The 24,446-nt window shown below is 36.2% G+C and overlaps 1 protein-coding gene across 6 annotated transcripts in view; it reads left to right on the top strand.

Moving 5' to 3' along the window:
* Positions 1-24,446, top strand: part of mcc (MCC regulator of WNT signaling pathway) — a 210,921-nt gene that overhangs the window by 140,252 nt on the left and 46,223 nt on the right. For 5 of the 6 annotated variants that reach the window (XM_088912106.1, XM_088912107.1, XM_088912109.1 and 2 more), the window contains 2 exons: positions 1,791-1,904; positions 10,731-10,873. In XM_088912106.1, coding sequence (XP_088768232.1) covers positions 1,791-1,904; positions 10,731-10,873 — 257 coding nt within the window. Of the gene's footprint in view, positions 1-462; positions 494-1,790; positions 1,905-10,730; positions 10,874-24,446 lie in introns of those variants that run through there. The other variant, XM_088912110.1, reaches the window with a different exon arrangement.

Raw genomic sequence — 24,446 nt, 5'->3', positions numbered from 1 at the left:
TGGGAGAGTATTACGTAGCATTAATTTATCTAAATCTCAAATGTCCAAATCCTTTCACAGAAAGTCTTATTATAGGCCCTCCATTTATAAATAATTCACAGGGCTGAGCTGCTGTGAACACATGCAGGAACAGCATGAAGTTACAGGATGTACTAAAAATAGGACTCTTGAGTACAGAGTATTTGGATTTTAACTTTAGGAACTAGACGTCTTCAGATGCTGAAAGGAAATTAAAAGGCTGACCAGTTAATAATGGCTCCCTCCCACAACTTCTGAAGCCAAGTGAAGCTTATTCATCAGTTCCTCGTGGTTTACTGACTGCAGCAGGTCATGTGCTTCAAATGTCTCTGCATGTCAACTCAGGGTGAAAACCAGTACTTCAACGTACATGTGAAGCTGCAAGATACCCATTGTGCTTGTGAAATATGTTTCTGTACAGCTTTTATTTTCGTTTTGTTATTTTAATTCTCTTACTGATGAGAGAGTAAGTCTGGTAAGTCGCATAACAGATGGCTAAATTGTTCTTGGCCTTAAATTAACCTTCGTAGTTGTGAGATGTTGGTAACTGGTAGTAAAAAAGTTCAAATGTGAAGTGAAGAGTTATTGAAATTGTCTTGCAAAAAAGACCTTAAATGTTTAATTTCAGTCTGTATTGTATTTATATGAGCATGATTTTTTCTAATTTTAGAAGCTAACTTATGAATGTCCAGGCTAAAGGGGTGTATTTTGTAGGTTGTTTTACAAAAATAAATCAAATATTTCTTAAATGTAGTAGTTTTACATTTTTGAAAAACATTGAAGGAATCTGAATTATGTTTGGCAATGGAAGTAGGTTATCTATGTTTATGTTTACTTTTCATTTCATAGTTAATGTTCTATTTGATTCATTAACATAAATATTTTCATTTATTGTGAAGCTGCACAATGTTTTGGGAATTCTAAAAGATGAGAGTAAAGATGAGTTGCAGTAGTTTGGTGCTGATTTGTGGCAGTTTTCTAGAGCCATGTGCCGATCCACAGTACGGAGCGTCTCTTAACTAGCCCAAGATGTTGTGATTACAGTGTATATGGTTGCTGGATGAGTTTGTTGTTACATTTCCAGGTAATCATTTTTTCATTTGATCAAAGCTGATATGTTTATATTTCCAGATAGCATCTACTGTAGTTACTGCCTTTTTTGGTGATCATGTTACAGGAGATTAAAATGTGGTCAGGACAAGAGTACCTAAGGGATCAAGTAAAATGCCTTTCAGAGCATGCGTTACACCCAGATGAGTCTAGACACATCTGAACCGGGATAGTCTGGTGTGACAGGCATTTTCCAAGCAACAGCAGTGCAGTGGGCCAAGGTACCTCTGGGCTGGGGATTTACATTGTGCCTAAGATGCAGGTGGCCTTACAAATACAGATTTTTTTAAGAACTTTAAAAAAAATGGATATGACTGCTTATAGTAGTAGTCCTATAAATAAACAGAACTTTCCACTTTCATTATCCCAACTGTAGGCTGTAGTCTCGGAACAGTGTCTAATATTTTACATAGTCCTGTAATGCAAAAGCTTGAAATGCTGTTGTGTGAGAAGTATTGCAAAAAGCAATTACCTCCTAATGAGTCCCATTTCTGATGGCACACATTGTACTTTTTCTTGGAGATTTCCTGTCCACACACACCAAAGGCAGGCTTGCTTTTATCTTTGCATTTGTATCCAGGTTTAACAGTAGCGTCTGTGGAATGATACTCTGTGCTTGTTGCCCTTGCCTGAGTTTGTTTCACTGGGTGTTTCTTTCACAGCTACATCTGGCAGCCCTGGCATCACTGAAAGGGGACATAGTGGAGCTCAATAAGAGGCTACAGCAAACCGAGAGGGAGCGAGACCTGCTAGAGAAGAGACTGGCCAAGGCTCAGGCAAGTGCTCATCTTCAGATGAACAAGCATCATTCTGCTGTGCGTGGAGCATTCGGATTTTGTTCACCTTTTACACTATTTTTTGCTGTGCATTAATTTGTGTTGTTCTTGTTTCATAAATGGAGCTTCCTATGTGTCTCTGTATAGTTATGGACCATATTGCTTATTGATTTTTTTTCTAATCGATAAGAATTTCCCATAAGGAAATTGTGGTTGTTTTAGCTCAATTGTAAATCAGGGCTTTGTGTTTGAGTACCAAAATAAGAGTAAGATTTACATACTCACAGATGGACTGTAAATGTATAAGCCCTACATATTCATCCTCCCTCACACGTTTTTACTGGTTACCTTGTTATAGCACTGAAAGGACATGGAAATTGCCAGACTACTTTAATTTCAGCTTCAAGTGAGTTCAAAGTGTCTGCAGAGAAACTTTTAAAAAATCGTCAATTCAAAGATAATTTTTTATTGTATAGCCCTCCAATTTCCAAAGGACGGTTTTCTTAGGGATTGGATCTTTAGCAGCTTCTCCCCCACCTGCTGAAGAAAAGAAACAAGGGTTACCAACCTATTTCTCCCACCTGTCCACCTGCAGTGCTGTTTGCCATTTGCACCTTCCAGGAGAGCTGGCGTCAAGAAAGGGGAAAGGCATGAACATCACTGAAGGCCTATAAGGAGCAATTGTGTTAAAGAAGTTACTGCTGTAGGAAAGCCAGGAGAAATACTGCAGACTCAACCCAAGTGTACTCCAGTGGTGCTCTGACAGGGGTGCACAGCAGTCCCAAAGGCAGTGAGGTAGTGGTATGATCAAGCTCTGAGCAGTGATATTTGATACATAGAGCTCAACCTTCATGCTAAGTAAGAGCATCAGAAAGAACACAATTAAATTCTGTTGCATTATCTCGATGCCAGTGAAAGCCAGGATAGCCTTATATGAAACTATATGGTGCTGCACACTCTAAGTACACAGGTAAAAGTATTCGTTTTCCATTGACCCACACAATAATTCCACCCCAAGGTTTTTTTTTTTGTCATCCAGTGTAGAACGGTATAAAAAGAGGAGAAAAAAAAATTGTGAAGACTGAATTATTTCTATTGTTGTTTAGAGCAGTGGTTAAACCATTCACAATATAAAAGTGTGTTCTTCTTTACTTAAGCTTCTGTCCGTAGATACAGTACCCAGTTAATCTTGCCTATAGAAAGTTCCAAATCACCACTATATGTTGGCGGCTTACAGAAAAATATTTTAATCTTTAGAGGCGAGGGTCATGAATGTGAAACACAATTAAGAAGGAGAAATTGGAGGCAAAAGTTCAAATGTTAATGAATCCTCTGTCGGATTTTAGAAATCCTATGAGGCTTTGCATGAAAGTAAAAAAGGAATATAGCTATAGCACTATAGCTGAATGCGTAATTAAGTAGTTAGGTTTAGTTACGTGCTAAATTTTAATTAATATTTTTCATTTCCGCGACTGGGTTACGGCTCTAATGGCAGTTGTAATTGGGGCTTGGAGAGACACACAGCGACCTGTCACTTGCGGTGTTTTCAGATGCCACTTGGTGAGCTTCTCCGGATTATGCAGGGGAAAGTCTTTTGTAGAAGAAAATGGATGAAGCCCCTTTGTGTCTGGCTGACAAACTGAGCAGTCTCTTGTCTGGCTGAGGATCTTGGCTTTAAAAGAAGGTAGTGTTCATGTTCTGTAATATTTCAGTTCAAACACTTTTTACAGTATGAAATGAGTCAGCTTTGCTTTTTTCTAACTGGAATCAAATACTGCTGATTTTTCTCCTCTTCATTTAAAAGAAAACGTATTGTTTTTCTTAATATAAATCGATGTTTATATTGTGTTTTAAAAGTTAGAAACATTTTGTATTTTTTAGATGAAACATGATTATTCATAAATTATTCAGCATAGATTTTAGGGAAATGACTCTGATATTTGTAGTCATCTCATTAAGAATCCTTCACATCCTAATGTTTGAATCTAGGTAATCAGAGCATACTGTATATAATAATAATAATAATAATAATAATAATTACTTACACTTATATGGCGCTTTTCTGGACACTCCACTCAAAGCGCTTTACAGGTAATGGGGACTCCCCTCCACCACCACCAATGTGCAGCCCCACCTGGATGATGATATATTTAATAGTTTATATCCACAATTTATATATAGTCAGAGACGTCTTATGGGATATTCTGTGCTCTTACAAACCTTATAAATTAATATTAATATAATTATTTTATATTTTAAAATTAATATTTTAGTGTACTTTTTAGCAGATACTTTGTTTTTTATCCGTTTCCTAACCTTTTTATCTAGTACTGGGTTACAGGGGAGCTGAAGCTTATTTTGCTTTTCATATTTTTATTAATTATGAAATTCCATTTCATATACAAATTTGGAGTAAAGGGAGGAGAGTAAGTTGGAAGCCTTTCATTCATGGTACAGGTGGTTTTGGAAAAATGTGTTTTAGAACTGTGCTTTGGTTGATTTGAGCATATGTGCACCATTCTCTTTTGAAATGTCTTTGTTCTTCTTCCTATCACAAAAGAAGATATGAATGCAAGTCTTTTAGCTCTGCTTGAAAAGGCTTAGAGCAAGAGTTGCTGCTGGCAACTGCAAATCAATCTTTATTCCGTAGGTCATGCTTTAGTTCTCAGTACTTAAGTATAATAGTGTCAGCTTTTATGTCCTGCAAGTTATGCTATTATATCTTCTATAATAGGAGGTGTTATATAATAGCAGGAGTTACGGCATGGAGATTGAATGTGTTTCTTAAAACTGGCATGTTTCCAATTTTATGTCATGCCACTTGCATCCTGTTCTAACCAAGTCACAAAAAATTGGATTAAGATATCAGAGTTTACGATCACACCGTTTGGATGAGTAATGTATCTTTCTAGACATGGTTGGGATATAAAATTTAAATGAATTCATGGACGTGGTTAAAAGAAGAATTAAATGGAAGTTCTCGGACCCTTTATCTTAACTTATAGATATTCTTTATAGATTTAGTGTTAGGTCTTATGATACCACATATCCTGATATTTTTCTTGATTATATTAATGTTGTGAGGGCAAATATTGTCATAATACTGTTTTTACATACCCTTTAAGTCAGGGTGCTTTTTCTTACATTGAGTTTCTTATAAATTATTAACATTTTTCTGTGTGTTGGACTTTTTAGTGTGATAAGACCTTTGAGGTTTTCAGCCTACTGAAATACTTTCTGTGCTTACTAATATTTTAAGACTCTGTTTTAAATTGTGTTTCGAACTGTGGTCAGTCAGCACATGGAAATATTTATCGATAAATATGTATCATCATTCCTCCATTGCACTGTGTTCTAACCATGAGAACATCCTGTGTATAATAAAACATTTGACTGGAAGCTATAATTCTGAAATTGATCAAGGTGAATATGTTCCTCCCCTACATTATGCAGTATTCCATTAATACCAGTGTTTGCCTTGAAATGGTTTTGCTCCAATGTCCAATTGTCCCTTTGTCTACTGCCCTCTTTATTACACCACTCTAGCTTACTACCTAAGTAAATACTTGTCTCTGACTTAGTGGAATACTGAAAGAGACCTGCAGCTTGTAATGTTAAATGGAATTAAATGGAAGTTCTTGGACCCTTAATTAATCCACGTTTCCTTAAAACTATATGGTGATATGCATCCCACTCTTTACATAAGTGCTTGCCGCCCTCTGAAACATGCATCGAGTTACAATAAAGTTTAATGTGCAAATAAAATAAACCTTGATCAAAATGGCAAACGTTTGTGATATGTTGTGTAAGCATATTACCCACTCTATTCTTTGCTCATTGGAGATGAGAAAAGAACGTCAGAGGAAAGGACAAACAAAAATCAAAGTGTTGTAAAATAAAGTTGTTTAAGGTGTCTTATCAAATCACTAACTCAGGCTTCTGGTATTGGCTGTTTCAGATCTGCTTTAAACAGTGTCAAGTTTCAAGTGGTTTTGCGAGTCTACTGACCTTGGGTTGAATTCAGCTTGTAACACAGGATAAATGCTTCATGTAATACTGTCTTCAGGCTTGGGCTACTGCTCTAAAATAAAAAGGGCAGTTTGATTAGTGGGTTATTATGTGAGTGTGTATGTATCAGTGGACCAAGGCAATACTGACTTGAATCCTAAAAAACCTACAGTAACCAAGAAGGCTTCCAGCAAGATGGCAAGATGAATTATAGTTTTCAGAAACACATTGGCTGCAGAGAGCCAAAGACAAAATTTTGTGAAAATGTTCAGAAGCCTGGACCCAGCTATGGAAAACAAGCGTTATACATTTGCTGTTTCATAAGCTGTGTATTATTATGCTTCACTTCAGGGACAAAGCTAAGATTACTCTTCTGAAGTTTCTTAAGAATAATACTAAGAACTTTCATGTTTGGGGTTCACAACAAACCTTCTGTCTGCAGGTTAACATCCATATCCCACATTACCTCTCTTTGGTGAATGCTGACATCAGTAACTTTACAACACAGTTCACTGGCATGCAGAAGATCCATCTAATATCCGGTCTGCATTTTACCAAAGCAAAATGCCTCACGTGTATCTGCATACCTTTTATGTGAACCCGTTTGTGTTATTGTCAGTTTGTACTCTTCATTGTTTAGCATTACTATTTTGTGTCAGGAGGGTTTAAGGGTTAAGTTTAAAATCTTTTAACACAATGATCCTTTGTGTAGCAAAGAATATAATTATGTCCCTTCCATCATTTTCTCTGAATGAATGTTTTAAATAAAGCTTAAAAAATAGTCACCTAGCTGTAATCAGAAAGACTCTCCATTCCTTGCAGTGTGGATTTGACATCTGTGATTTCCCAGCCCCCTCCTCTGTAACATCCACATGAGCGATTCTTGCCTTCTGGATTAGTAATATTATAATACCATCTTTTATATAATCTTCATTTATCGTATAAAATACTTTGTTCATTTTTTTTTCAGTTCTGTTGTATTTCAGGTGTAGAGCTAGGCTTTTTTAATGTTGAATGTTATTCCTGTTATTGACGTGAAAATTCTTTATGGCTGACTTCCAGAGCTTTGAAAACGTGTTTTGTTACTCTTCCCCTGTCTTTCAGTCTAACACGTCTGATTCATTCTGGAGTCACTGTAATAGATTTTCTTCTAGCGGTTATACATCACTTTGTTGTAAGCTCAATACTCATTCTACTAGAAGCTTTTCTTGACAAGGGTTTTTGATCTGACATGACACTGTAATGTTTGTTTGTGAAGATTCAGAGTCTTTTGACTATGGCTTGATAAATTTGCTGGCCTGTGCACTTTTGTATTTGAATTCAGTAGTGTTTTCTGTTGAGATGGATTATTGCAAAGTTTACATGAATGTACTATTGGAGCACAATCATCGTAAAAAGAAGAGATCTTGCTTTAATTATATTCTAAAGTTGACAGCTTCCTGTGGCACTATATTCAACTTTCAACTTTTTTAATTTGTTACCCTTCAGTGAGTTTTTTTTTTACTTCTTTTGCTAATTCTCTGTCATTTTACCACTGATGACTGTTGTTTATCTTTCAGTCTTCTACTAAATTATATTTCCGGCCCTTCGTTTGCTGCTAGAAGACTCGTACTGTACACTTTCCACACACTCTCCTTAGGTAGAGGGAGTGCATTCCTGGGTTGAAATTGGATTTGGGAACTTGGATAGGGGAGTAAATCAGTTTTGTGGTTCATATGATTTGTATAGCACAGATGAACTCTTGACCTGTTCGAGTCTGTTGGGAAATGAGTTTTTTATTGAGTACAGGTGGCAATTTTGAATGCCGGATTTGCCTGAATTCACTAGCCTTCAGCTCCCACACATTGGCCCTAAGGGGAACAAGGATCAGAGAGGAGACATTCCTGCATCTTTCTGTAACATGTTGTGCATCACATCTCGCAAATGCTTCATGATACAAAACCAGCCTTTGAGCGCTTACCAATGCCGAACAAGTAAGGTAAATGTTTCACCCCTTTAGAAATTCAACTAGGAGAAATGCCTGTCTCTATAGAGCTGATGGTTTATGTGATGAAAAATGCTGTTCCGTTTTCATGAGATCTGAAAATGAGCAATGGTGGCGTTGGCAGTGAAACTTACCGAACACATTCGCTCTGTCTTGACAGAACAGATAAGTCGCATTATTCTGCTTGTGTTAAAAATACATCTTCCCTCTTAAACAAGTGCTGTATTTTAAAGATGAAGGCACCAGTAAAAAGGGTGTTAGCATGTTGTGCTTGTTGGTTTGTTTATCGTTTTTTTCAGTTTGGCTATGCTAAAGTTAAAAACAAATATGTTTTCTCTTTTTTTCCCCCAAAGTTTAGCGCCTCTAAAATGTACATTTTTGAGGAATGGACTGTACAGTACCTGTTAGTGTGTCATACTGGCAATGAAGGGTTTCATTCTCCTTTTAAATAATGATATATGAATGTAGAAATGTCACCCACATGGATGGTAACTTCAGTGGATAAAGCAGGTGAAGAACTCTGTGCAGATCTTAGGTATTATTATTATTATTATTGTTATTATTATTATTAGATTCTTGTGCATTATGGCAGCTATTCCAGTATCATTTATTAATAAGTGTAAGAATTATGCTCTGTGATCTAATTGTATTTCTTTTTGAAAACGAGATAATCATCAGCTGTTGTGTGTTTTGCAATATGTTTCTAATTGTCTGAAAATGACTGTAGCTCATTACTGCCTTTCTTTGATTCCTAATCCAAAACCTTGAACTCTGCACTTCCTAGCAGTTGCACATACCTATTTGGCTGAGTCATCCCAAGAAACTTTTTTTCCAACTGTAGCATTCGGAGTGAGGCGTCTGGGAAAGCTGATAGCCAGAGTCGCATTTCGAGGTCTCCAGATGCGCTCTGCCAGTTTGTATTCCAGCCGTAGTAATTATCAACATCCTCAGTGCTCTCAGCTCAGAGATTGTGCTGGACGTCTGCCTCGGGAACAGAAGGGTGCTTAGGAGCAAATCAGCCGAGAAGGACTTTGAAGTTTTCCACTTCCATCTGTAACCTGAATTTTCTTGCTAGTACTTGCAATGGAACATTAGGTGCTTACACAAATATAAGTTTAGAATTGCTGCATCTAAGCTGCATCTCTGCTATATATAGCTTGGATCTGTTGGTAAGGAGGCAACGGAGATGAGACTTTGAATAAAACATTCAGTGTCCCGTGCACTGAAGAAAAATGCAATAGTGCATTTCAAGTCTTTTTTTTCCATTTTATCTAACTCCAAAGAAAATATAGATTATTTATCCCCAGAGATATGAAAACTAATATTGAAAACTTTGAAAATGAATTTTAATTAAATTATTCTTCCAAAATAGAGTGTAAACACTGGTCAAGGACAAAAACTTTGTTGTTATGGGCTTAACTTTAAATTTGAAGCCATAAAACAACAGTATTTTTATTTTGCCCCTGACAACCATTGTGAAACCAGTTCTTGCGTCCACTTTTTACGTTTTACCACGGCTGTGGCTGATGAAACCCTGACCTTGATGTGTGCCATCTGCTGCTGTTAAGGAGCTCAACAGGGATGTTTTTTCACCCCTTCTCAATAAATTTGCACCTTCTACCATTTTGTTCAGATGTTTGATTAGTTTGCATATTAATAGACTGAAACCCGGTAATGCCATATGTTTAGGAAGTCATGTACACTGCAGGAAAAGAATTGTGGTATTTGAACGTATGAATTTATGGAACAATAAACCATCTCTGGAATTGAGGGTAATGTATTTTAACCTGGCAGTTTAATGCTTTAGTACTTCAGGTCTCTTTCCTCACTGTTGTATGTACATATGAATTGTAGGAATAGTTTTAGACATAATGTTATGAAGAAATGGTAAAAGATAAGGAAATTTAAGGAATTTATGTGGTTCTAATTATAATGTACCATGCAGTGTTACTGTGTAAATACATTTGTGTGCAACCTACCGTACATTCATACCAAACATAGCTTATATCATCATGTTTTTGTCCAGTAAGGTAACTTTGAAATCGCATGTAAACCATGAATGTACTGGGTTGTAAAAAATTTGTGGTCTATTGGAATAATGTCACCTGAAGTTTACACAGTGATAAGAGGAAGGAATTTGATATCGTACCCAAACCTAAAGCCAAGCGATTTCCTATTGGGATATTACTTAAATATTTTAAATTATTTTTATATAAATATAGAAAGTATTGATTTTATTAAGGAAAATATTGGTGGGAATTATGAATGATGACACAAAAACGCCTTGTGTTGTCTAGCGTACGGCATGAAACATTTTTGGTAGGTATTTCAGACTTGATAGATAAATAAATAAGGATAAAAAACATAGAGTTATAAAAAATCCATCAAATCTGTTTACAGCTAAAAGGTTCTAAATGATCTTTTTCAGACAAAAGGATTTTGGTTTGCTTTGGAACAAACTTGCCACAGTGATTACATACAAGAGCATTGAGCATTCTAATATGTACTAGTAATCTACAAAAATATGAAATACGTAATGCACAAATAAAAATAATTTACTGTTATTCCTGTTTAATTTTGTTTGTACAGTATCATGTATTTTATGGGTTTTTTGTGACTAACAGCTGGCAAAATGATTTGAAATAATAGCCTGTGTGTTAGAAGACTAATGCGGTGATTGAGATGGATATGTCCAGGGGTGGTTCAGATTGATGGTCTTGCACTTATGCTCCACGGTTCCTGTAAATAAAGGTCTAAACACCTCTGGCACTGTTCCGTGGGTGCAGTATTCTGCAGCTTGGCTCTTGGCAGTGACTGGTGATTTGTTCTTGCAGTGTGAGCAGTCCCACCTGATGCGAGAGCACGAGGAGGTGCAGGAGAGAACCACACTACGCTACGAAGAGAGGATCACAGAGCTCCACAGCATCATTGCTGAGCTCAACAAAAAGATAGACCGCCTGCAGGGCACAACCATAAGGTGAGGGATGCGTTTAGTGGTAGCCAATCACTCCGCCAGCCACTCCGCTGTTTATAATAAATCTTCGTTCCTGTTTATCATCTTTGAGGGTCAGTGCATCTTAGTGTATCACCAATCAAGATGAGCAGTATTTGTCTTTCCATCGCTTTGCACTGGCGGTAACATTTTTGCAGATCCTTTAGGCTCTGTGTCTTCCCATTCTTCTTCTGACAACAGAACTCCATTGTGCTGCTGTTTTGTGCTGCAATATATTACAGTTACTGTAGACCTCAAGCAGTGCATCAGATCAGGTCAGTAACCATTAAATGGGAAGCTTTTTCCATAGCTTTATTTACTAGGGCTTTGCATTTTCAAAGGTTTTTTATGTGTTTTTTTGTGGTTTGCAAAAAATCAAAATGTCTTTACATATTCTTTGCAATTTTTTATTTTTTTTTAACTAAATGTAGGACATTTCCCATTGACTTGAAAGAGAGTTATTTGGGTACTATAGTGTATGACATCTAAAAGCAGTTCTGGTCATCTGTTCCTTGTTTTATAAAGTGTTTTTCTATCCATCCATCCATTTTCTAACTGCTGCTTCCAATTGAGGATCGTGGGAGAGCAAGGCAGGATACAGGCTGACTGGGATGCCAGTACATTGCAGGGCAGACACACAGTCCTGTTCACACTCATACCAGGGCCAGTTTCCTCAGAAGCCAGTTAACCTAAAAACTCCAGCACTCCCATGTCTGGGATTAAACCCAGGGCCCCAGAGCGGCAACCCGTGTCACTTTACAGCCCTATTTTAATTTTTGCCATATTTGTATTTTTTTCTACAAGAATCTTTTAAAACAAATCTGCCACTGTTTTATGAAGCTAACTATATTTTCTGTACCGCCTGTGAATAAAGCAATAATCAAAGGAACATGTAATAGGTTTATTCCATGCTGAAAAAAAGAAGAAAGAAAACACAACATTTTCGGCTGTGGAGCCTTCTTCAGGTGTGAAGAAGGCTCCACGGCCGAAACGTGTTTTCTTTCTTCTTTTTTTCAGCATGGAATAAACCTATTACTTGTTCCTTTGCAGCCTATGCATGCTGACGCAGCTACCCACCTGAAGCAATAATCAATATTGTTAAAGAATTTAAGTTATTTGGATCTGCTTGCCTTCCTTAAAAATAAACACTTCACTTCACCTGTTTCTGTTTAGAAAGTCCTTCCTCTGCTACTCCTCCCTCCCACACTCTAGACCCCTTCTTTCTAAATGATTCTGGAGGCCTCAGTCTTTCTTGCCTTATTGAAAAAAATAGTACTTCATTAAACAGGTCCTTTTATAGACCTATGAACAGAATCTTAGAAATGTTGTTATAACTTCCGTCTTTAAACTTAATTGCTGTTGTAGCAATGTCACAGGAAGTTATAATTTTACCCTTTTTTTCCCTTTTATGAGGAATACATTGCATTCCATGCGTCCTTCCATTTTCAATCCACTTTCTTGGTGAGGCACATCATTAATTAATTTTATTTATGTTTATAAATAAGAGATGTTAATGATGTATTAAGTATGTTTTGTCTGAATAACTTTAAGGATAACAAAAATACCTACCTTAAATATTGAAAGGGTATTAGACATCTGGACTGGAAGGGCTGTTTATTTCTCTTTTTTTTCATTTAGAATTGCGATTGATTTTCTGTTACATTTACCCACCAGATATGGATTCACCAAATGTGTATTATTCATGCCTTGTCTCACTTTTGCAAAACCTGCAACCCCCACATGCGGGGAGAATGAGGACATGTAAGCAGACTCCTCCATACCTCCCATTTTCAAGCTATTCGCCTTTTAACATGTCGCTGGCAGCATGGCCCTACACAGGATGCCCAGCTCTGACTGGGAGAGAGGCACGTCTCTCACATACAAAATATTGCAAGTCTCCGGGCCTTTGGGAAGTCGCTGGGAGCCGAGACAGCCCTGGCTGACTAACCCCGTCCTGCTGCTGGTGGAGCTCAGCCAGCTGAGGGCCGCGGCCTGTTCAATATCAGTCACAGACAGTTAGACCTGGGCTTGGCCAAACGCCTCTGTGTTGGGCCACTAGGGATCCTTGTTTTGATATGTTTTTCCTCCTACAGAGAGATCTTGGACTTGGGTTCTGCAGTAAAACTGATTTTTAAAAAATTGCTCATTGACCACTAGACGGGGTAGCGAGTGGGGTTTCTTGTTTCGTGTAAATTTAGGACCCCGCAGCAATACTTAGTTTGACATAGTAATACAGCAGGTTTCGTGCAGACTGTATATGTCAGAGTATTTGAAACACATTCTTCACTGAGCTAAAATTGATCTTGAATGGTTTGCCGTACGATACACCTAGTTTCCATTGAGCGCACAAAGTTTTTGTAACTTTGTAGAAACTGACTTTGTGCTTTCCACAGAGAAATTATCCACACCTTGTGTGGGACGCAGAATTCCCTAATCCACCCCAAGGATTTGAAGGATTTTCAGTTTTTTTTTCTTAAGACAGAGGTTTAATGTAAAATTAATCCTTGCAATTAGTCTTAGCTTTATTAGGAGAAAAAGAGACACAAAAGCCTGGCATTTTTTAACAATGTAAAATAATTAGATTCCATTTGAAGGCTTCTTAAGAGGAACTTGTTCTATTTAGATGTGTACTGGGGATTAAATTTTGAGATAAAAGGGATATTATCACCTTATTTCCTTTGTTCCTTCAAATAATTAGAAAAATGATAATTGAGAAAAGGAGGTCAGGGTAATGAATAGGGATTTGTTTAAATATTTTCCAACCAATATTTGAATAATTTTCACCTGCTGCCACCATTGTTAACCCCATGGCAAAAACTGGATTAGATATAGAAACACGAGCGAAGATTCAAGTTTAACATTAAATGAGATAAAGTTTAAATAATTATCCTATTAATGTATTTTTTGGTCTTTAATATAACATACGTGCTTATAATGCAGAAGTCTTTTAAATTTTATATGGTTCTGTGTTTTCCAGTCAATGTTTTTTCTTCTGTTTTCAGAAACACAATCCTATGGTTGACTTCTGTTGAAATTTTAGCCATTTTGTTTTATACTAACAGATACTCCCGATAAACCTTAATTTTGTTATACACAAATAGCAGTTTAGCTTGTATAAAGCATATATAAAGCTAGGAATAAATGATAAGTAGCTCCTGGTAATTATATAAATGTCTCTTTGTGTACATATCTTATGGCTTTGATATGATCTCATAACTGCTGATTTTCCTTTCACTTCTTTTCAATTTACACAAAACTAGATTGAGTCTTTGTAAATGAGCAGGTCCAGATGTGTCTAATACAAAGTTTAACAAAATCTTGCAAATAGTGAGATACGACTGGCACCGACATTATACACTGACTAGGCAATTGTTCTGCTTTTCAATCTGTAGATGAACTGCAAGATCAGTCATTGTTTATGTGGAAATAAAAAGTCACAGTGAGCATCACAGTATCATATTGAAAGATGAAGGCTTTTATGTTAACGTGTTTATTGCTGAAACAAAGGGGGCAGAAGAGTAGATCTCAATGTGGTTGGCATTCTGTGTAGTGGCATTACTATAGTAAACAAGAAGCTGACACTTAATGTCAGTATTAATGGCTCAGCCACACCTTTACAGCTCAACCACCAAGTAATGGTGTTCCTTTTTTCCTGGGCATCCCCTTCTGCTTTGCCATCACCCTGTATCCAGGGGTTATTGTATATGTTGATTGACAGACTGACTTTTTACAGCCCAGCAATGCTGAGGAGTCCTCTCTCCCATAACACCCAGATACGTCAGCAGATGTAATTGTAATTGTTGCTCTGTGGAAGAAATCCCCCAGGTGGTCCCTCTGACTTTGACAGTTCTGCAATTGGATTGTAACGCACGTTTGACAGATCTGGGTCATTCGTGGATGCTTCCTGTCAGTTGGCAGTACAGCTTCAGTCTAGTGATAGTGATGGTGCATGAATGGACTCCGAACGCCCCGGCAGCTTCTCGCTCTGATGTTCCTGCCAGCATCCTGATAGTGCGTTTAGTCTCTCTTCACTAGAGCCTGGGCATGTAGGAAGGTTGATCTCATTGCTCACACTGCTTCTCCGGTTCCCAAGATAAAAGTATTAAGATGGCCCTCTGATATCCTGAGTTGTTCTTCTAGACTGCCTGTATACCTCTTGACTTGTGGTATCAGTACTGTATGTGTCCATCTTTTACATGACTCCAGTTATTTGTAGCTGCCGCTACTAGATGGAGAACATTCAGTATATCTGGCTTAGCTGGGCCATCAGCTCCAACTTTCTTACAAAGCCCAAATAAAAACTGATCTGAGTGGTGAACAGAATGCTCAGTAGCTTCGTTTAATCCACATTTGTATAGTTTGTATACCTCTGGCACACTTGTGAATTTATGTTTATGCTTGATTGTTACCTGAAGTTAAAAACATATCTGACAATTAGTGTTTGAATTTGTAAATGCTTTCCGTTGAATTTCGTATCTATGGTTATGGGTTTTTAGAAAGTTATAAAGGAAGTATTTTATGTCAGTTTTGTAATTTGTTTTGTTGTTCTGTTTAATGTTTTTGGTCAGGTGCAATCCACATCACTGTCTGTGATTTTCTCTGTTGTAATTGCAGTTTGCCATTAGAGGATCTCTAGACATATACAGCAGAACATATGAGCACCAGCTGTATACCAAGTCAAAACATAGAAGTAAGCATACAATCATTTTAACAGAAGACATTTTAGCAAGACCTGACATAATTCCAGTTTCGCTTTGAAATGTATGTCACATAAAAGATATAAAACAAGTTAAGTTTCACTTAATTGGCACTTCCTTTGACATCAAGTCTTTGACATAGTCACACATACAGTTCTGTAGATCTGGTTCACATTTAATTTGCTATACCATTTACAGTATGTGACAACGATAGCCAGAAAAACTCTCTAATAATCCAATAGATGAGTGCTTGAATAATCCACAGAAGTTTGAGTAACCCAGTTTAGCAGTGTTCTGAAAACTATACACTCCAATGTGCTTCACTCTGCAGGATGTTGCTGGTATGGTGTATGAACGACTTGATGTCATGGCAGCTCATAAAAGATTCAAATATGTCTGCTCTCTACCTTTATCTTGTTTCAGAACGATGGCAAAAAAGCTGTTTGAAGGAGTTGCATTTAAGTTTTTTGAGCCACTCCACCCAATATTATACAACTCAAGGACCAATGTGCTTATATCAGTGGTTCCCTTAACATAGCATTGACAAGTCATTAAGATTAAGAAAATTCTGTTTAAAATAATAGAAGACAAAGATAGATAGAAAAAAAATCAAAGGGGTTCAAAAGCTGTGAGGCGTTGTGAGGCAAGGAGATACTGTGTGAGTCATGCAGAACTAGAAAATCCAATGATGAAGCATTGTGCATTGAAGCCTCCACATTTCCAGCATACTGTATAGTGTTTTTCAAGCTCTTTTCCTCAACTATAACTCTTGGAACAGTGATGGATAACAATTAAGCTGGAACAACAATCAAGAATTACTAACACCCAGCATATGGCATAAAAGGTCAAGAAATTAAACAGAAAAAAGCTGTAACCTGTCCTGTTACAGTGGGACTTTTTTACTCTGAATTATCTCACTCTGTTGAATGAGTTCTACATGGCTAATTCACTAGATAGGAAATAATCATGCAGAGAAAAAATGTCATTACTGGATCTAGAATAGTATTACATGGATATAAACATACACTAAAATGACCAAAATAATATCTTAAGTATTCTATTTATTATTCTTATGCTCAATAGAATTGTTCGTGTTTTCTCTTCTCAATCACCTACATTTTTTATGCTACAGGGTTTGGATAAAGTGGTTAGAAAATGGATGGATGGATATTCACATTTACAAAAGGAACTACATTTAAAAAGTTAACCCCCGGTGAAGACTTTTAAGGCTTCTGTTCTGTATTGATTACCATTTTATTATTAGTTGAGTCACATATTAACATAGTTATACTCTGCAATTTGAAAGCAGAGAGTAAGTGCAACTAATTCTCATGGAGATCTTTATCTCAATATTCACAAACATTTACAAACACCATCTTAAAAACTGAGGAAATCCAATACTAAAGGTTATTATGTAGATATTATTGGATATTAAACAATGACTTGATATAACAAGTTTGTCAGACAGTTCCATTCAATTTTACTTGGCCAGCTTGTTTAGTAATTTTAGGGAAGAATATGGTAAATATGCATATGATTGTATATTAGAATATTTAGGAATTTTGCTCTCTCACTGCATCCCTGTACTGGACTAAGAGTATATTGAAAATTCATGGATGTACAGTACGTGCAGGTCAAGCCTGAGGCAAAGCAGTGCAAGAAACATTTTCTGTTGTTTTTTATCCTAGAAGACAAATCCAGCCTACCTTACAACAACTTTGACCCTTTCTCCATTTCCTGAGAAATCTGTTGCAGTGATGCTTTTTTTCATTTGCAGGACATTTTTTCTTTTTTCTTTTTTTATCGCAATGTTATTTCTATTTCTTTCTATTTCTATTTCTTTTCTTACCTGCCTCCAGTGGAGAGATTTCATCTCAAGGCAATATACTGTACCTGCTGCCTCCAGGTTCAATAGGAGGCCTGCAATTATTTGGATTTTATTTTTTTGCCAGATTTATTAAGGGTCTGTAAAATTGCTGCAATTTGACACAACTTGTAAAACTTCACAGGGAAAATTATAGGAATAGGAATATGATAGTCATAGAGAACTATTGAAAGTTAGTCTCATAAGCTCATAAGTCACATGGTTTGGCCTCCATACTGAATTATCCGTCAGATGTGGGGAATTTTCAAAAACCATCTTCTCTGAAACAAAGTGCAATTCGGAAACTAGCTAAATAGTATTAGGCCATGGCAAGTTATGCCAAAGCTTTGGATTTGTTGATGATAGACTGATCACACACTTGTCATGCCATATCAGATTTGTCAAACCAAAACATGTTTGAGTGACTTTTCTGAAACCCCTAAATCAGTTGGAACAGAATTTGCTTTACACATATTAAGCAACTATCAAAGTTGTTCAAAACAAGCCCGTTACATTGGAAAAAAAACATGGCTACCATGTACAGTACCACTCGACTTCACTTCAAACTTGGTGGATGTGGTTCTATAGTTAAAAAACAGTGAAAAAGGGAGTTCACATAACTCACATTGCCTTTGTCTTGAGAACCGCTCTACCAGTTGACCTGAAACTTGCACGTTTTACCTCGCTCAGACCTGCTTTACAGTTGAACATCACGGGTGGCAAGGAAACATCTTGCGCCAACAAAAGGGTCGTCATATACTTCACATACTGCAACTGGTCTTATTAAGTGTTTGACCAAAAAACACTAAACATAGGAGGTACCATCTGACAGCTGTTTTACGCTATTTTTGACTGTTATGTCTTCATATTTCCTTTTAAACATTTCTAAACAGTTACTAAATTAAAAGCTTAAAATCTACTTTTGAATTCTGGGGAAAATCTCTTTTCCCTTTAACCTGTTATGTTTTTTTATTTATTCTGCTCTGTTATTCATGTTAACCAGAGACATCCAAGTGATAACATTACAGAGGACACATCACTGCCCTGTAATGATTTTTGTAATGATATAAATGTAGGATTTCCTTAACACTTGCATCCTGCTTCCTTGACCATCTTACAGTTTTATACTTACATGTTCTTTCTTGATGTGCTACCTATTTTGGAGAGATGGTTAAAAACATAAGGGTTGTGTTTGTAAATAGGTATGGTCCGTCTGTTGCTATTTTTTTTTAATTAAAAGCTTACAGCACTCTTGTTTTATTCAAAACAAACCCTGAGAAGCCTGATCATCACAATTTAGCTTAAAAAAAAATTATCTACTCAGATGTTATACACTATACGTTTCTCCAACCGTCAACATAACTTTATTGATCTTTTTATTTTTTGTGAAGTTTAAAATTGAAAATGCTAAAATCTCCAGATATTAAAAGTCGGTTTGCTTATTTAAACCTGTCAAATGTTATAAATCAAGTTAAACATTATAATAAAACCTCCTAGAATAGACTGAGTCACTAAGTAAGTCAACATTGCTTGACACAATACAGTACTCGCCAGCACTCCTGTCAAATACCATTTGATGATCATTGTTTCATCACAAGTTAAAGCTGGATTGAAAGAGAATCCTCCTCCTCTGATTTTATTTGAATAAAGTTTTAAGATTTTGTATCAACAAGCTTTCCTACATGATCCTGGATTTAAGAAACCAAGCCAGAACGTCTCTCACTTCATTAGTTGAATTTAACACAAAAAAAAGTCTGGCAGTATTGTCAACAAGCATGCACCTGTTCTGAGGTTTAGAAATAAAAATTTCAGTACCCCTTGGTTTAGCCCAAGCTGTCAGCTTTAATTAAGCAAAAGAATCTAGCTTGGTAAAATGCTAGGGCCTCTGATAATCCTATTGGTTGGCTTTCTTTCATACAAATTAGAAGTAAATGCACAAAAGCCATCAAGATGACCTCTTACAGCCATCAGTTCTCTAAACTTTAACACATCTTAGAAATTTGTAGAAGTCAATTGAATTTCATTACCCTCTCTCTCATTTGCCCGTTTCAGTTGCTTAGGAACATGTTGTTGTGAGATATAAAAAATGAATGGATAATTCAGTAATCATTTTGTTAATGCCAGCTCTATGACTGATGGGTCAATATATAGCAAAAATGTCAAATCTGTTGATTGTAATATGGGTAATTTTCAGAGTCCCTTCAGTTTTACTGTAACTGAATGTGAAGTACTAGCTGAGCTTAGTAGAATTGACGGTAATCTTTCTGCTTGTCACAATGATATTGAAACGTTTTTTTTTTAAATTGCTGTTCATTTAAACACCACTCACACACTTATTCATCCTCTTTTAAAACAGCTGAAATCTCAGCAGGCAAGACATCTGACCTTGTTATTCCTCTTTTTAAAGTTGGTGGTGAGACAAAACCCTAACTTCTGTGAACCTATATTAATTTTTCTTCCCCTTTCTACGAACACAGGAACAATTAAATAGTAGTTAAGTTCTTTTTTATACAGCTATTACTTTTTATCTGATAAGCGGTCTGGTTTTCGGTCTGGGCATGGATGTATTTCAGCAGCTTTAAAAGTTCTTAATGATATAATGGCTCTTGAAAAAAATCACAATTTTTCAGGTATCTTTATAGGTTTATCTTAGGATTCTGAAACTGTTAATCGCTCAATTCTTGAATGACATGAATTTCTATATGAACACCCTTGCATGTTTTCAGAATTATGTACAAAACTGTTTAAAAAACAGACTTAGATCTAACAGGTATGTTTCATAACCTCTTCCAGTTACTAAAGGGGTTCTTGAATGTCTTATCATTAATTCTACTTTTCTATCTATATTAACAATATTTTTCAAGTAATAGGAATACCCATATCTATCCTGATGCCAATCATACATTTTTTTTACTACACTGGACCACGTTTCATCAGTAGTAACTGATTTGCAGATCCACAGAGTTTAGCAGACATTTTGAGTAGTGCGTTTTTATACTAAACTGATCAAACTAAATTTATGCTATTCACTAAACATAATTTGAATTTTTCTGTTGGTTACGATCACAGAATTTACTTTTAAGATGTCAGGCTATATAAATATTTAGGCGTTTGGTTGGATGTACTTTTAACTTTCAAAACTCATTACTAAATTATAAGCTACAATTACAAGTCAAGTCTAGACTTTGTGTCTTTTATCAGAACAAATCTTGATTTAGATGTTCTTCTTGGCAAATGTCTATAATCCCCATCTTGGTCAATGGTGATGTTGTTTACAAATGGTCTGTAAAGCTGTTCCTAGGAATTTGATGTCTTATACTATTGTCCCATAAGATGTATTAATGGTGCTCCCATTTCACACTCATCATTTTGATCTTTGTTCTGTGATTGATTAGACCTCTCCACATGCTAGATAAATGCTTTACTGTTTTAAGATGATTTACCGGTCTTGAAAAACAACTTCCTATCATAAAAATGTATTGAAGTTCTTTATAGCATCTTATAATGTAAGATCTACAATATTTATCAGCTGAATATTCCATTAATAATTACCGACTTTGGCTGCAAATCATTGAAATTTGCAAGTGTCAGTAAGTACAGAATAAGCTGAGACTGTCTGCTTTTATTTTCTTTGTTTGTTTTGGAGAATCTGGAGGCATTTTCAGTTTTGTAATTAAACCTTTTCTGACACTTGTTAATACTGCCAAGACCTGTTATGTTATATCATTTCAGTGGTATTGATAACCCTAATCTTTCTTTCACTGCTTTGTTTTTTGTACAATAGTGGTATAAGCCTCCTGGCCGGGGTGCTATTGTTTCTTTTCTCAGCTGTCTTACCTGTAAATAAAGTATTATTATGTGTACTGTAAATGTAACTAGCCTAAAGTCTCAGACATCTTAATTGTGAGCTATTTTAGTAAGATATACTGTAGATGCTTTACTACTCACAGTTCACCATAAGTTCACCATTTTTTGAGTAGTTAATAGTCATAGGGTTCCTTGGAGTTGCTACACTAGTGACACTATAATTATTTAAACAATTAGATGTAATTTTTTGGAAGTCTATTGCAAGTTTCTACAGTACCAGACTTACGTAATGTGTTGCTTATTTTGTATAGTTACAGTAATGATAAACTTTGCAAGATTAAACCAAGGAGTGAAAAGCTCAGTTTGAATCCTTTGATTAAACATGTTTCATTTTTGGCAGTAATCACAAGGCTTTACCAATTTTATTTTGCTGTTTGTGAGAGACAGCACACCATTACATTGGGTGCATGTTGGAGATATTGCAGTGTTTACCCCATTCGTTAAAGTTGAAACAATGGGCATCATTAGGTAATGTTTGAAAAGCTTGTATCTGATTGCACTGTAAGCAGTCACCACGGCTTAAACCCCATGTGGCCAAATAATCGTGCTAATTTTTCACCAATACTAAACCATTTGTTTTTAAATCATCCTCAGCCACCTTTGCGCCTCAATAGAGAAAACAGGATAAAACACTACATAGAAATAAAGCAGGAAACTATAAAGATAGAAGACAGGAGGAAAAAGAGAAAGGAGCAGCAGCTAGGCTGTAAAAATGTTTCCACCTTCATACAGAATTCCCAGGTAATTTGACCATAAATGAGACCAACTCAAGACCTTAAGTAAGGAACTGTTGTTTTGTATTTGTGAAAATATCTATTTCCTATTACTGGTATCTGCCTGTCTAAAAAAGTCTCACACTTGTTTAAGTGATGCATGGTTTGGAATAGAGAAAAAAGATTTCTCTTCATTTAGCTTTAGCTGTTTTAGGGAACGATTCAATCCTGAGGGGATCGTTTATTTAACACGTTGCAGGTTCTCTCTTCATGCCTCATTCACTGAGTGAGTTGTTTTTCTTTGTATAGGAGGCAGGACTGTGTAACTCCCAATACTGTAAATATCTGTACAAAAATTCCATAAATGATGTTTTGGTGTTCAATTGTAAATAGTTTTGTTAATTTTAGGTTGCTGCCTCATTACAACTTTATTGGGCTGTGACCAGAGAAACAAAGAAAGCTCAGTGTTCTCCTGATAAGAGGGGGTGTATAATTGTTACTTTTTATCATTTGCTGTATTTATAAATCAGGTCCAGTTTTTCTTATTCATTATTTTAATATTCCTTTATTAACCTCTCTATTCTGTTACCATATATTGTGTATGTATCATATTTTGTAAATGTATCTTTATCAAGCTAACCAAATCTTGGTGCATTGTCAAGTTTTTTTTGCATTTGAAAAAACAATCATTCAGAAATTACCAGTTATTTCAATTATTTTTTTAGAACAGCCATTTTATATTTTTAAAATTTAAAATTTTCTACCTAATTTGGAGTCTCATCTCACCGTGACAACCCCAATATCCACATGGAGATTCGCTGAATTGCTGAGAGCTCCAGCCTGCCCACCCATCAAGCCGGTTGTTTTTTGACAGACCAGAAAGATGTGTTTTTTACTGATATTAGCACAAGCATGCAGGCACTTGGGGTTTTGCTGAGATCAAAGAGCACCCTGACCAGCTAATCCCAACTTTGCACTCGGCTGTACTGTGCTAGTTGTGTGCCACCTCTTTAGGTCGTAGTCCTAGTCAGAGTTAGCTGGTGAAATGACCCAAACTCGAACTTACAAAGTCTAGTTTAATTAAAGTTACAGTCTTGATTGTACTGAAAGATGAGCATCATAAAGAGTTAATAATCTTCTTTTAATGAAGAAGCACGAATTCAAGTAGTGTGTTACTTTGCATGAAGAAATATCAGTAACTTGTTTCCATATACCATCTGTGTACATTGGTTCTCAAGTATGTGAAAGCGTTTTAAAATGTGATTGGCGCACAGGCTTCTCACTCTGACCGATACCTGAAAAAGGTTAACACGACCTATTTTGCATCACAAGCAACTCAAAAGGCTGTAGCCAGCCTTTCATCAAGCGTGATCTGGAGCACAGTTAAATGTGTTTCTCACAAAAGAGACTGGGGTTGGATGCTTCACTGGGTAGACCTGTATTCAGAAGAAGTGAAGAATATTGCTTTTCAGCTGGGATATTATTTTTCCTTAATCTTGCTTTGATTATAGTAATTGCGGTGGCCTACTCAGCCATTTAGTTCCCCTTAGCTGTGTAGTTATTTTGTTATTGTATAATGTGCGTCATTACTGGCTTCATTTGAAATTTTCTCATTTCTCATTTTATTTTCATAACCATTCATACTGTAGATGATCTGGTGAAGAAGTGTTTTCATACAAAAATGTAGTAAAAGAAAACACCCGCAGTGCATGTGGTTGAGCAGATTTTTCAAAGTTCTCCAGGACTGTAGGTGATTGTGCTTGGAGATAAAAGGTCCAGTTTAATACAACTGGGTCACAACCTACTACTGAACTATTACTCTGCCAATGCATAATGTCAGTGAGCTGCACAGTTCTGATTGTAGTATGACTAAGTAACACAGCTAATGAAGTTTTTAAAATTGTGATGAATTATTGTTGTAAAGACATTTTACATTATACCGTGATAATACTTATGTAGAACTTGGACAGCCACATTTTTGAATACCACTCAACCTTAATTCTCCATGTGAATTACATTCAAATCCCACTGTGTTCCATACTGAATTTGCCTCAGCTGAAAATCATGTTTCTGTGTATTGCCAACTTACCATGAAAGATACCTATACAATAGCAATTGAATTTCACCTGAATGAAATTCAGTACCTAATATAGTGTACTGCAGAAATGTGTACTCTAAGAAATCTGGTACTTGTAAGTAGTATTATCTTCCTAGAAACATATTTTATTTGTAACTTACAAAGCACGTTTTTTCACTGAAGTTGCCCCTTATTATATTGTAATAATTTCTAATGCCAGGATCCTATATCTTAAGTTTTTTCCACTTGAACAGTTTAGACCATAGCACAGTAGTCCTTTGTACTACTCACTGTGTAACACCACCCCTTCTTATTTCCAGCTTCACTGCCTTCAAGCTTC

The sequence above is a fragment of the Atractosteus spatula genome, chromosome 3 (assembly GCF_055471065.1).
Source record: "Atractosteus spatula isolate fAtrSpa1 chromosome 3, fAtrSpa1.hap1, whole genome shotgun sequence".
Classification (NCBI taxonomy): Eukaryota; Metazoa; Chordata; class Actinopteri; order Semionotiformes; family Lepisosteidae; genus Atractosteus; species Atractosteus spatula.
Note: the sequence above shows the minus strand (reverse complement) of the source record. Positions and strands in the feature narration are given on the sequence as shown.